Source organism: Herpailurus yagouaroundi, unplaced genomic scaffold (genome assembly GCF_014898765.1).
Source record: "Herpailurus yagouaroundi ecotype Mexico unplaced genomic scaffold, PumYag 199, whole genome shotgun sequence".
Lineage (NCBI taxonomy): Eukaryota > Metazoa > Chordata > Mammalia > Carnivora > Felidae > Herpailurus > Herpailurus yagouaroundi.
Window position 1 is genome coordinate 10,386,611 of NW_024412430.1, and position 12,636 is coordinate 10,399,246.

General features: G+C 39.6%; 1 protein-coding gene and 1 pseudogene across 5 annotated transcripts in view; both read right to left on the reverse strand.

Moving 5' to 3' along the window:
- The window catches only part of SMC5 (structural maintenance of chromosomes 5), a 96,674-nt gene that overhangs the window by 26,321 nt on the left and 57,717 nt on the right, over positions 1-12,636 (reverse strand). For all 5 annotated transcript variants that reach the window (XM_040449377.1, XM_040449376.1, XM_040449378.1 and 2 more), the window contains exons 12-15: positions 11,167-11,261; positions 10,406-10,538; positions 7,641-7,814; positions 7,377-7,546 (exon numbers count right to left, since the gene is read on the reverse strand). In XM_040449377.1, coding sequence (XP_040305311.1) covers positions 7,377-7,546; positions 7,641-7,814; positions 10,406-10,538; positions 11,167-11,261 — 572 coding nt within the window. The remainder of the gene's footprint in view (positions 1-7,376; positions 7,547-7,640; positions 7,815-10,405; positions 10,539-11,166; positions 11,262-12,636) is intronic.
- LOC121013708 (circadian locomoter output cycles protein kaput-like) lies at positions 2,490-3,879 on the reverse strand (annotated as a pseudogene).

The window sequence follows — 12,636 nt, forward strand, 5'->3', positions numbered from 1 at the left end:
AATCTTCTGATCCATGAGCACAGAATTACTAATAATAGTAATAATAATTACTAATTATTTATGTCCTATTCAGTTTATTTCCTCAATGTGTTACAGTGTTCACTATACAGGTCTTCTACCTCATTGATCAAAGTTACTCCTTTGCATTTGCTTTTTCATTTTCTTTTGTAAATGGGGCTGTTTTTTTCTTTTTTTTTTTAATTATTAATGTTTTTTGTTACCTATTTTTGAAAGAGAGACACACTGAGTGGGGAAGGGGCAGAGAGGGAGACACAGAATCTGAAGCAGGCTCCAGGCTCATAGCTGTCAGTATACAGGGCTCGAACCCACCAACCATGAAATCATGACCTGAGGTGAAGTCAAGACGCTTAACCGACTGAGCCACCCAGGTGCCCTGGGACTGTTTTCTTAATTCACCTTTCAGAGTACCTTGTTAGTATATAAAAATACAACAGATTTTTGTATGGTGATTTTGTACCCTGCAACTTTATCGAAGTTGTTGATTAGTTCTACCAGTTTGTTTTGGTAGAGAAAGGTTTAGGGTTTTCTATGTAAAATCCTGTCACTCACAAATAGTGACAGTTTTACTTCTTTTGCTTTTTCTCTCTTGCCTAATTGCTCTAGCTAGGCTTGCTTGCTTTTTTTCAAGCAGAGGGACAGATTTTTTTTTTTTTTTTTTAAGAGAGCACAGGACCGGGAGAGAGGCAGAGAATCTCAAGCAGGCTCCACATTCAGCACAGTGCCCAACGTGGGGCTCAATCTCACAACCGTGAGATCATGACCTGAGCTAAAATCAAGAGTCTGATGCTTAACTGACTGAGTTACCCAGGTGCCCCTAGCACTTCTAATACTGTGCTGAATAAAAGTGCACAGAGTGGGGGCCTCCTGGCCTTGATCCTGATATTAAAGGAAAAGACTTTAGCTTTTCACTGTTGAATATGAGGTTAGCTATACACTTGTCATATACAGTCCTTACTATAATTTCTGACACTAACTACTGTTCTATCCTTATCTGGAAAAGGAGAGGAAGAGAGAAAGGGCCTACTGAGTCTTCTAGACTACCTTCATGGCATTATTGTAAGCAAACCAAACACGACAGTGATGTGTCCTCTAACACCTGAAAACAGGCACAGAACCACTAAATTACTAATAATGTTGGTGCCTTTCTGATGACTGAAGATCATGTTTCACAGCTGAGCTTGACATTTGGCAATACACTTTTCTCCATCGAAAAATAGATGGGCAAGTAGAACACTGTCAGAATTGGCTATGGCCCCAAGATCATCTCCTGTTGGCTGGTATTTAATGTGTATTTGGAGCAATAGGCAGCATTTTCCCTGCTAACTAATTCCAGGAACTAGAACATTCAACACTGCCTCTTGTGAAGCTGCCAGGACTTCTCCTAGCTTCAGACCATCTGAGCAACTCTTGATGGCCAATCCCCTCCTTCCTGGAGGTCAGAAGAGGCATATGTGCTACCGTGGGTGAACCCTAGAAGAACAGGTCAAACTGTCAGTCCTGTGCCGACTCATATTGCTGTTGCTGAGACCGGTATTGCTGGTAATGTGATCGTGGGGAAAGTGCTCTGTTGTAGTGGAAAAGCAGCAGAGAGGATATGCTGATTTCAAGGATGCTCCCTGAGGATCCTTCAAGTCTGTAAAAACTGCTGCAGTAGTTGGGTGAGCTGAGCCGGAGATTCCTGGGAACTGTGCCGCGTGACTGATAAAGTCTGTGGCTGTGGCTGCGGCTGCTGCTGCTGTGTAGCCAAAGTAGGGCAGGCAGTCACCACCTGACCTGTAAGCATAGTGCTAGGTACCAAGACGGCCCCATAAGCTACAGGAGCAGTTAGTAATTTAATCTCTAATCACAAACTGCTGACCTTGAGAAAATCTTGTCTGTCCTGAGTGAATGCAGTTACTGCAGCACTTTGGGTACGGTTTTGTGGCATACTAGGTGGAATGGGGACCATGCTTCTAGCTACGAAATCATAATAGTGTCCATACAGTGGGGCTGTAAGAGTGCTGTGACTGGAAAGAGGTGTTTACGTTCTGTGCCAGCTCAGTATATTCTGTTGACTCTGACTTGATGTACTTTTTAAAGGCTGCTGTCGTGTCCTATGCAGAGTGGAGCCAATGTGTCCAGTATTCATTCCACTTTGATTTTGGTTAATAATATTTAATCTGGTCATTAATATTTATAGATACAAGCTGCAAGATGTTAGATGAATTCAGAAGAAAGCTGAACAGAATCAATATTCAACCCAGGGGCTGATCACTTTAAAAAAACAACAACAACAACAAAAAACTGCAGCCCTTGGGGTGCCTGGGTGGCTCATTTGGTCGAGTGTTCTGCTCTTGATTTTGGCTCAGGTCGTGGTCCCAGTGTTGTGGGATTGACCCCTGCCTCGGGCTCTGCACTTAGTGTGAAGCATGCTTAAGATTCTCGCTCTCCCTTATACCTCTCCCCTGCTCACTCCCTAAAATTAAAAATTAAAAAAAAAAAATCTGCAGCCCTTAACCATGGACCATTTGAAGCTGTTCTTGAATTTTTCTTTTCTTATATCTTCTGGCTGATGAATATTTGCCTCTATCATCCAAGTCTGTTGCTCTGATTGGTCTCTCAAGATGCTGCATGGCTCATAACTGAGCTAAAAACTGACACGGAGACATGTTTTAAGGAACTGGTACAGATGCAGCTTGAGACATCAAGCTGTATTAATGACTGAACAACAGATGGGGAATTTATGGACTAAACAATGACCTCCTTTGTGTCATCTTTTTAGGAGCTAGTACATACTGTCTGGGAGGAGTGCAACTATCTGCTGGGTCTTGGTTGGTGTTGAGGAGTGGTCTGAGACTGCTGCGTGAGATAATTTTCTTGAACTCTGGAAGGAAGCAGAAGGGGCTGGGCTATGATCACACTTTTCCAATACTTCGTTGAGACTGGGTCTATAGGATTATCAGACACAGAATCTTGGCCTTTGTCAGCAGTTGTCTCATAAAGAGACTCTTCAATGCCAAGTACTCATCTTCCAGTCCCACCTACTGAGTTAATTTACTATGGTGTGACTACCAACAACAAACTCTGGCCTTGAATTCCACTGATGATAAACGATATGATGACTGTGAAGCCAAATCCACTGTGGACCTTTGATCAGTGAGCTACAGCCACATGACTTGCCTTTCCCAGACTGCATTAGGTGCTCATGACAGTTTTGCCAAATGTTCTAGACCATCCACATGATGTAATCCTACCCTGATGTCCAGAGAACTTCAAATGGCAAATGCCCTATCACAGGTAATTCCTTGTAACCTAGAAATAGAATTCTAAACTACGTCTAGATGTCTAAAACTCTTCATTAGGCTCTTCAACAGTACACATCCTTGATGAACTGAGGTGTAGCTCATCTGACAGTAGCTACAATACAATCTCAATCATCATAAGGCCTATGACAGCTTGTATAGTTCTTTCAAAACCCTTCCGTGGTAAAGTGTTTAATGATTTGAAATTTCCTATAAATTCCACATATTCATAAGTGTATTACTCCTTTGGGTCTACTGTTCCTCAAAGCATATGAAAAGAGAATTCTGATTTTAAATATTCAGGCATTAATGAATCACTTTCAAGCAGATGGGTAGAGAGCATTTTATAAACCAGTGAATGTTCCCTCTCTGAGATAAAATACTTTGATTCATAACATCAGATGGTACACATTAAAGTGATGAAGTTACATACTCAGACACAAATAATATGCTCCCATCTATCAGGGATGCTTAAATGAAACACCAAGAGCCCTGAACATTGTGTAAATTCTTCACTACTGAGGAATGCCGGTTTCCAGTACTGTCAAATGTCACTGGCATCCGACTGTAAAGTGATTTGTTTTCAGTAAAAAAAAAAAAAAAATCAATGCTCTTCTGCAGAAGAGATTTCCTCTTGTGCTCATGTGGAACTCTCTGGGCTTCCTGGATCTGGATGTCTATTCCTTCCTGAGGTTAGGGAACTTCTCAGTTATTTATTTCTTCAAATATGTTTGTCTGCTCCTTTCTCTCTTTATGCTTCTGTGACTCATATAATGCAAAAGTTACTCTGCTTGATGTTGTCCCTTAAGCTATTTTTACTTTTTAAAATTATTTCTTGTTATTGTTTTTGGATGAATTCTACTACCCTGTCTCCCACATTACTGATTTTTCTTCTGCTTCATCTAGTCTGTTGCTGGAATCCCTCCAGTGTATTTTTCGTTTCAGTTACTGTGTTCGTCAGCATTGTGAAGTCTGTGTGGGACTTTATTTGTATTTCTCCTTAGCGAAGTTCTTGCTGTATTCATTCCTCTTGTTTTAGGACCATTACTTTGAATTCTTTTTTAGGTAAACTATCACCATTTCATAATGGTTCTTGTTCTGGTGTTTTATCTTGTTCTTTCATTTGGAACGCACTCTTTTGTCTCTTCATTTTGCTTGATTCTGTGTTGATTTCTTTCTTTCTTTCTTTTTTTTTTCTTTTTTGGTCCTGTGTTGATTTCTAAGCAGCAGATGAAACAACCTTCAACCCTCTCAAGCTTCAACAAGTCTTGAACTGGCCTTATGGAGATGAACCCTGTCATTCAACTGTGCTTAGCTCTTGGTTGTCACATGAACTTTTGTGGTCTAAGCAGCCTGATTGATCCTCGATACAGCCCAGTTGCTGAGGGACTGCCAAGCGCTGTGAGTGTTCCAGAGGATGGGATCTCAGTCTGCCCCTAGATTCAGGCTGAACAGAAGCTAGACTAGAAGGCAGAACTTCAGGCAGCAGCTTTTAAGCTATGCAACTATAGAGAGAGAGTCCTACGGGACCACAACCATAAACCCTGTTGGCTTACACACCACACAATCTGGAGGGGTCTCCTCGGAAACTGCTGCAAAAATGAGGGCTCCAGAGGAGCCCTTTCTCGGAGGTACTGGTGGGCTGTGGCAAGGCCAACACACAGTATGACAGAGATGACATCTCCTAGACCATGTTGCCTGAGGACAATTCTGTAGCCTCTAGATGTGTGGTAGTCCTGGAACCCCTGAAGCTGTGGTTCTAGGACGAAGGGGTCTTTTCCACAAGAAGACTGGAGAGTGTTTCTGATTGCTGTCTATGCAGGGCCATGGGATAGTAGCTTGCCAAGAACTGTCTCTGATCATTTCAGAACCTTGGCCACCTAGCTCTGGCGGGGATGTGGGCATGGCATACACCCACCAGTGCCAGCAGGTTACAGGCGGAGTGCAAAAATGGTGCCCACCAGTGCCTCTGTCCCAGGAGGAATTTCCATTAGGCTCCTGCCTCTTGGGTGGATACTTTAAGATTAGCAAATGAATCTCCTTCACATAGGGGCTAACTACTTTTCAAACGGTTACTTGGCCCAGGGTCCTGTAGTCTTTGAATGAGCCCTTTAAGAGCAGAACCTGTATTCTCTACTGCTGTACCTTTCTCCTAGATATAAGCCCCCTTGGTTTCCAAAGCCAGATGTTTTGGGGACTCATCTCTCTGGTGCAGGTCCCAAGGGTTGGGGTGCCTGCTGTAGGCACAAACTCCTCAGGGAAGAGCTCCATATTTGTGATATGGATCACAACACTACCTGAGTATTGGTCACCACACTAGGGGCGGGGTTTTGAGACCCTATCTCTGTAGTTCCTACCCCCCTTGATGTGGACCTTACATCCCTTGTTACAGAAGAGCAGTTCAGCTAGTTTTCTGATCTTTTTCAGAGCAAATTGTTTCATATGTAGCAGTTGATGTGCTGTGTCTGTGGCAGGGGGGGAATTCAGTATCTCCCTATGTTGCCATCTTGAACCACCTCCCCATGGTAACTGACTACATACATCTTTATAATAGCGTGATGAAGTATACAGTACACAGTACTTCTAATGTATACCAAAGTATGATGGCGGCCTCAAGGAAAAGCATTTGCATGACTGAGTTGGGAGCTGGACTACTTTTTTCATGAAATACCAGTTTTTCTTGAAAGAATAACAGACAAACTATGGTTAGACTCAGGTATTTGGCAGACTGTTCCTCCCAACCCAAAGTGAATGAAGTGAGCCTATCAGTTCAAGAAAAATAACTAATAATATTTGCCCCCAATGATAAAATTCAACTTTCAAGTGAAAAGTAGAATTTGGAAAATCTTTATCTACCACTGTAAGCTTGATAGCTTCCTAATTCTTAAAGATCCTTCTGATGGGATTGGAAATCAACATAATTATTTTCTTTACACACTAAAATGTCAATATTTGAAAGACCTATAAATGACCAATGCATGATGGAACAAGATCACTGGGTAAAAGATCCAATTACAATACAATGAGTTTTAACATAAGAATAATCTACCTCACTAATTGCAGACTCCACAGTGCAAATGAACTTTAACAAACCACAATCTTGGCAGGTTTTGATGCAATATTAAACAAGACGATATAGGTAACTATCTGAAAATTCTATCAATCTACTTCAAAGCAACCTCTCACAATAGACTGAAAGTAAAAACAGATATGAAATAAACAAGTAACTTTATCAAAAGAGGTTGATAAAAATGCAAAACAATGCCACTCTTCTTGCTAAATGTATTTTGTTTGGAAAACAGTGGTTTTCATAAATATTTTAAACATTCTGTTTTAATTACTAATGTAGTATAAATATCACTAGATATATAAGTGAAACTTCAAGGTCCTCAATAACTTTTAAGTATGGGAAGAGGTCCAGCGGTCAAAGGACAGAAGAACAGCACTTAAAATTCACCAACCTTTGCCCTACAATTTTATTTTGGGCAGTAGGATTAAAGTTTGAGGGAAATTATTACAAAACGTGTTTTTGGGAATTGCATCAGCCTTACAGGGTACAGGCATACCTCAGAAATATTGCAGATTTGGTTCCAGACCACTGCAATAAAGCAGGTCAAAAGAATTTTGTGGTTTCCCAATGCGTGTAAGAGTCATGCTTACACTATGCTATAGTCTATGGGCCACATAGACTATATGTCTATAGTCTGTGGGCCACAGCGTTGTATCTAAAAACAATGTACGTACCTTAATTAAAGAATACTTTGCTGCTTAAGAATGCTAAGTTATCTGAGATTTCAGAGTCCTAATCACTGATCACAACACATAATCAAATAGTTTGAAATAATGTGAGAATCGCCAAAATGTGAGAGGCACAACATAAACAAAAGCTACTGGAAACATGGTGCCAACAGACTTGCTTGACACAGGGTTGCCAGACCTTCAATTTGTAAACAACACGAAAGAAAACAACGCAGCATCTGCAAAGCGCAATAAAACGAGGTATGCCTATGTAACTCATAATAGCCTGGCAGTGCTTTGTGCCCGCCCCCTCTACCCAAAGGGGCTGAATGGTACCTTCCTAGTTTGGAACTAATTTTTTGCTCCAGTTGTCTTTTCTTGGTTTTCCTTTCAAGAAGCTCCTTCTTCTTCTGTCTAAGTTCATTGTCTTTGTGTTCTAGATGCTTGTTTCTCTCATACAGGGCAATCAGCCCTGCTTCCACGGCTTGCAGTTTTCTATTAATTTCCTATGAGATATTCAAAATTATTTTAAAAACAGATCTACTTAAAGTATTACAAATCCAGTTAATATTTTCTAATACAGTACTCAAAATAACCAACCTTTAGCTGTTCTTCTAAGTGTCTTCTTTGCTCTAGGTCCACGGTGACTGTGAGAAACTGGGCTACTTTCAGGGATGTGTTGCTAGAAATAACTTTGTTTGAATAAAAGGAAGTTTTCACTACGTACTTTTCTTCTGCTGTGTACATTTGTTTTAACCGGGTTTCTTGTATTACCTGTCAAACAATGTCAAACAAGTATTAGTGCACATGTAATAGTAATTAAATATTTTTAAAAGGATTAAACCATTGAAAACACAGACCAAGTCCATTTTAGAAGATCAAAATATATTTTCTTTCTTTTTAAAACTTTTCCAGGTACATCTCTAAAAAGGTGGCTGATACACTTCAGATTATTATTATGGAAAACACTGAAGAAGAGAGAAGGGAGAAAACCAAAACATCTGTAGCAAAGGTGGCTACGTTTCTACCTGACTTTACAATCTCTCCTATGTAAGTGTCCTTTTGGAGCTTTGCTAGATCTACGGAGGAGATAAGAGGAACCAGCTGCCCGAGAGACAGAAATGTGGGGAGCTCAAGTAAATCATTTACTCTCACCTTCCCTCAGTTCTACTGTTTAGAGACACATGATCACATTCAATTCCTGTATATTTGGAAGAATACTTAAATGGAAACACTTTACTTCAAACTTTTTCTTTGCATTTTTTGGAGATCTTGTCTCTCAAGAACTTATACAAAAAGTTCCGTAAGGGGCGCCTTGGTGGCGCAGTCGGTTAAGCGTCCGACTTCAGCCAGGTCACGATCTCGCGGTCCGTGAGTTCGAGCCCCGCGTCGGGCTCTGGGCTGATGGCTCAGAGCCTGGAGCCTGTTTCCGATTCTGTGTCTCCCTCTCTCTCTGCCCCTCCCCCGTTCATGCTCTGTCTCTCTCTGTCCCAAAAATAAATAAACGTTGAAAAAAAAAAGTTCCGTAAACTAAAGCACGTTCTAAACACAAAAGTGTTACTATATTTCTGTATATTAGTTAAGAATAGCCTTTTGTAGTACAGTTTTTTCTGATATCTGCAGCCTCACCACCAATACTCTTGTGGCTTGCTTCTAACCAGAAGTTTATAGTCTAAAGAAATTAGACATACTTAAGCACCCTCAGTTCAACAACGTATAGCGTGGCATCTATAAACTGCTGAATACTCTGGAATGAAAGGAAAGCCTAGAAGAAGTTAGCCTACTCTAGTTCTAATGAATTTAAATTGATAGAGATGGTGAGGGAAGGGCACTCCCAGCAAAAAGGACACCCTGAGTTAAGGCTGGCAGGAGATCCTTTAACCAAAGGGGAGAGTCCTGGAAATTAATGAGAACAATTCCATGTATGGTCTTATCCTGTTTTCATAAGATAGAAAAGAGGTGTACCCACATACAGAGTTCTAGTATTCATTTCCCCAAATATTTCCCAGAATGTAATTTTTAATCAAAGACACGGGCAACTTACTATAATTAGCTTGGTGAGGTGTCCACGCCCCCTGGCAAAATGCATTGGTAATGAGCCCTCATTTCTTATCTGCTGTCAGTAAAGTACAAAGAGTCCCTATATTACAAATAAATTGTCCTAGGGATACTGATACATGAGGTGTTAAAATTTTAAAACATATTTTTAAATAAATCCAATGTAATAGTAGTTAGGTCTCTAGCTGGGTCCTAGATACTTACAAGCAAAAATATGCAGCCTGGTGTTATGAAAAAAACCTGTTTTGGATGAAGAGATTTCTTTCCTGTTTCTGTCTGTAACAGAAGCAATGAATATATTTTGGAGTCTTGGAGATTTATATGAGGAGTAAAGAACTCCCAGCAGCATTAGCAGAATATGGGAGCTATGAGTTTGTGTGCTATGCTAGCCAGGAAAATGAGATCCTAAAATGGAGGTCATTCATATAGAAGATAATATTTTTTTTAAGTTTATTTAGTTTTGTGAGAGAGAGACAGAACGAGTGGGGGAGGGACACAGAGAGAGTAGACAGAGATTCCCAAGCAGGTTCTGTGTACTGACAGAGCAGAGGGCAATGTGGAACTTGAACTCACAAACCGTGAGCTCATGACCTGAGCCAAAATCAGGAGTCAGATGCTTAACTGACTGAGCCACCCAGGCGACCCTCATATATGAAATAATCTTAAGCAGCAGCTTAAAGAAAGGGCTTACCGAAACAGTTCTCTATCCCAGCCTATCATCCTAAAGTGTAATGTATCTGAAAAATAATCTAGAATATGAGACCTTAAATGACAAAACCATTAATATAATGTCTCAACATAGGTTTGTCAAGCAGGAAAAAAGTGAGGTAAGAGTGACAGGTGTCTCTTTACAGGCCTCAGCTTTCTTCAATAAATAAAGATCTAGAGTATTTACTCTAGGGGCCTGCACATCACACCTGTCATAAAGTATTAGTCAACAGTTTTCTGTTGTATTAAAAAATGTAAAATACAAAGAATCTGTGTGGTTAAAAACAACAGAATGACCTACTTCTTGAATATGCTAAGAAGTTTTTTTTTTTAATTTTTTTTTTAATATTTATTTTTGAGAGAGAGAGCATGTGAGAGCATGCACACATGGGGGAGGGGCAGAGAGCGAGGGAGACAGAGAATCGGAAGCAGGCTCCAGGCTCCGAGCTGTCAGCACAGAGCCCAACACGGGGCTCGAACTCACGAACAGAAAGATTGTGACCTGAGCCCAAGTCGGACGCTTAACCGACTGAGCCACCCAGGTGCCCCAAGAAGTTTGAACAAAACAAGGTTTGGGTACTGATTCAGTACTTCCTTACCCGTTCAATTTTTTCTCTGGTCCTTTCAGTTCCTACAGGAACTTCATGAATATGATAATGGCAGCAAAGAAAGCTCATGACGGGATCAGGTGCATCAAATAACTCTCGCAAGTAAGAGAAAAACCCATACTGTCTGAAATGAAAAGCACTTCTTAGATTTTTCTTCTTAAAAATCATTTACAGAAATCTGACAGTCGACAAGTGGCAAATAAACAAAATGTAATTTAATGATAGTACAGAAAAAGTTTTTCTTGGTGTCTTTTAAAATCACTTAAGTGATTAAGACTTCTTTGTCAGAAAAGTATATTAATATATTCATGATTACAAACTATTTTAATCTTTTTTGTTTCTTCCATTGTGTTTACATTTAGAATGTCTACTTACATCCAGAGTTAATTACTTATAGCTGTTCTATAATTGCAAATTTTCCATTTAGTCCTTCTGGAATTATTTCTGCGTTATGAAGTGATGATTTGTTTTATTTTCCCAATACCTAACCAACTATTTTAGGATCTTTTAGTAAACAGTCCAATATTATTGCACTGATTTGAAACATCACCATCATATAGTAAGTATTCCATGGTTTGTCTGTTCTTAGATATTTCCTTATTTTAGACTTAAGTAGAGATCCTAAAAAGGAATAATACAGCCTATAACATCCATATTTATGTGAGAGATAATTAAAATATATGTAAGAGCTAAACATGGTTATTCAATATTCAAAGTAACAGGTTAGTTCTAATAGTATTTTTAAGACTTACTTGAGGTCATTCAGAGATCGTGAAGGGGCTTTGTCTGCATATGAACTCTTGGGAGCAATAACAGCATTTACTCTTAATTTTTTATTGTCACGAATCTGAATATAAGGAAAAGAAAATATTTTAATTACCATATACTATCAATCAAAATGATTTTTTAAGTTACATTCCTCCTGGCATCCATGGGATGATCAGAAGCTGGATATTTAACGGTACTTACTTTTTTTTTTTTTTAAGTTTATTTATATTAAGAGAGGGAGCATGGGAGGGGCAGAGAGAGAGAATCCTAAGCAGGCTCCGCACTGTCAGTGCAGAGCCTGATACAGGACTTGAACTGCAAGATCATGACCTGATCAGAAACCAAGAATCAGAGGCTTAACTGACTGAGCCACTCAGGCGCCCCTTTAATGGTACTTACAAGGAATTTTTTTAGTGTGAAAATGATTATTACACTTCCATGTTTTTAAAGAGTTTATCAGTGAAAATAGTGAAAGAGATACGCTCTAACAGATAAGCAGTAATACCAAAACTCGTTCAGACACAGGAAGAATGGAACAGGCATTTCCCAAATCCTTTTTATGATTCCAGCACAATCCTGACACCAACACCTGACAAAAACAATATCCCTCATGAATACATATGCAAAAAGCCTCTACAAAATATTAGTACACCGAATCCATTAATGTAAGAATAGTACACATGACCAAGTAGAGTTTATCCCAGAAATTCTAGATGTAACATTCAAAACTCGATCTAATTATATCAGTGGACTAAAGTACAAAAGCCATATGACCATCCCAGCAGATACAGAAAAATAATGATAAAAAATTCTCAGCAAACCAGAACTAGAAGGAAACTTCCTTAACCTGATAAAGGGTGTCTATGATAGATGTATAGCAGACATAATACTTATACACAGTATTGGAAATGGTACTCTAGTAGATATGAGTACAGGAGGCAGTTAAATACATTTCACAATTTAAAATACAAAGTCATACATGTATGAGGGAGTTCTGGTCCTGTTGAGGAGAAGTTATGGAAAGTTAATTATCAGAGCACACACACAAAAATACAGGTCAAAGTTTTAGGAACCCCCGTCACATTATCGATAGGAGATTCAAATCCTTAGCACAGACGAAGCATTGAGTTTTTGACTCAAAAAAGGTATTCAGTGTAGGCTAAGCTGGTCATTTCCAACAGAAAGCATCTAATTACACCCGACTGAATGCCCTTTGCAGTGTGTCCTCCACTTGTAATCCAAATGCCCTACTTCTCACACTGGACCAAAAACTCACTGGTTAAGCTTAAAGAATTCTAAACTATACACATGTCTAACTTCTGGGAGTCCATTCTATAATTTGATACATGTGACTTCTCATCCAGTTACTATATATTCACATTCCCTGCCAACTCCCAAACCAGGAGGGCACTTCGATAAAAGCCAAAGAAACTAAGGGATTCTTTCCAATCACT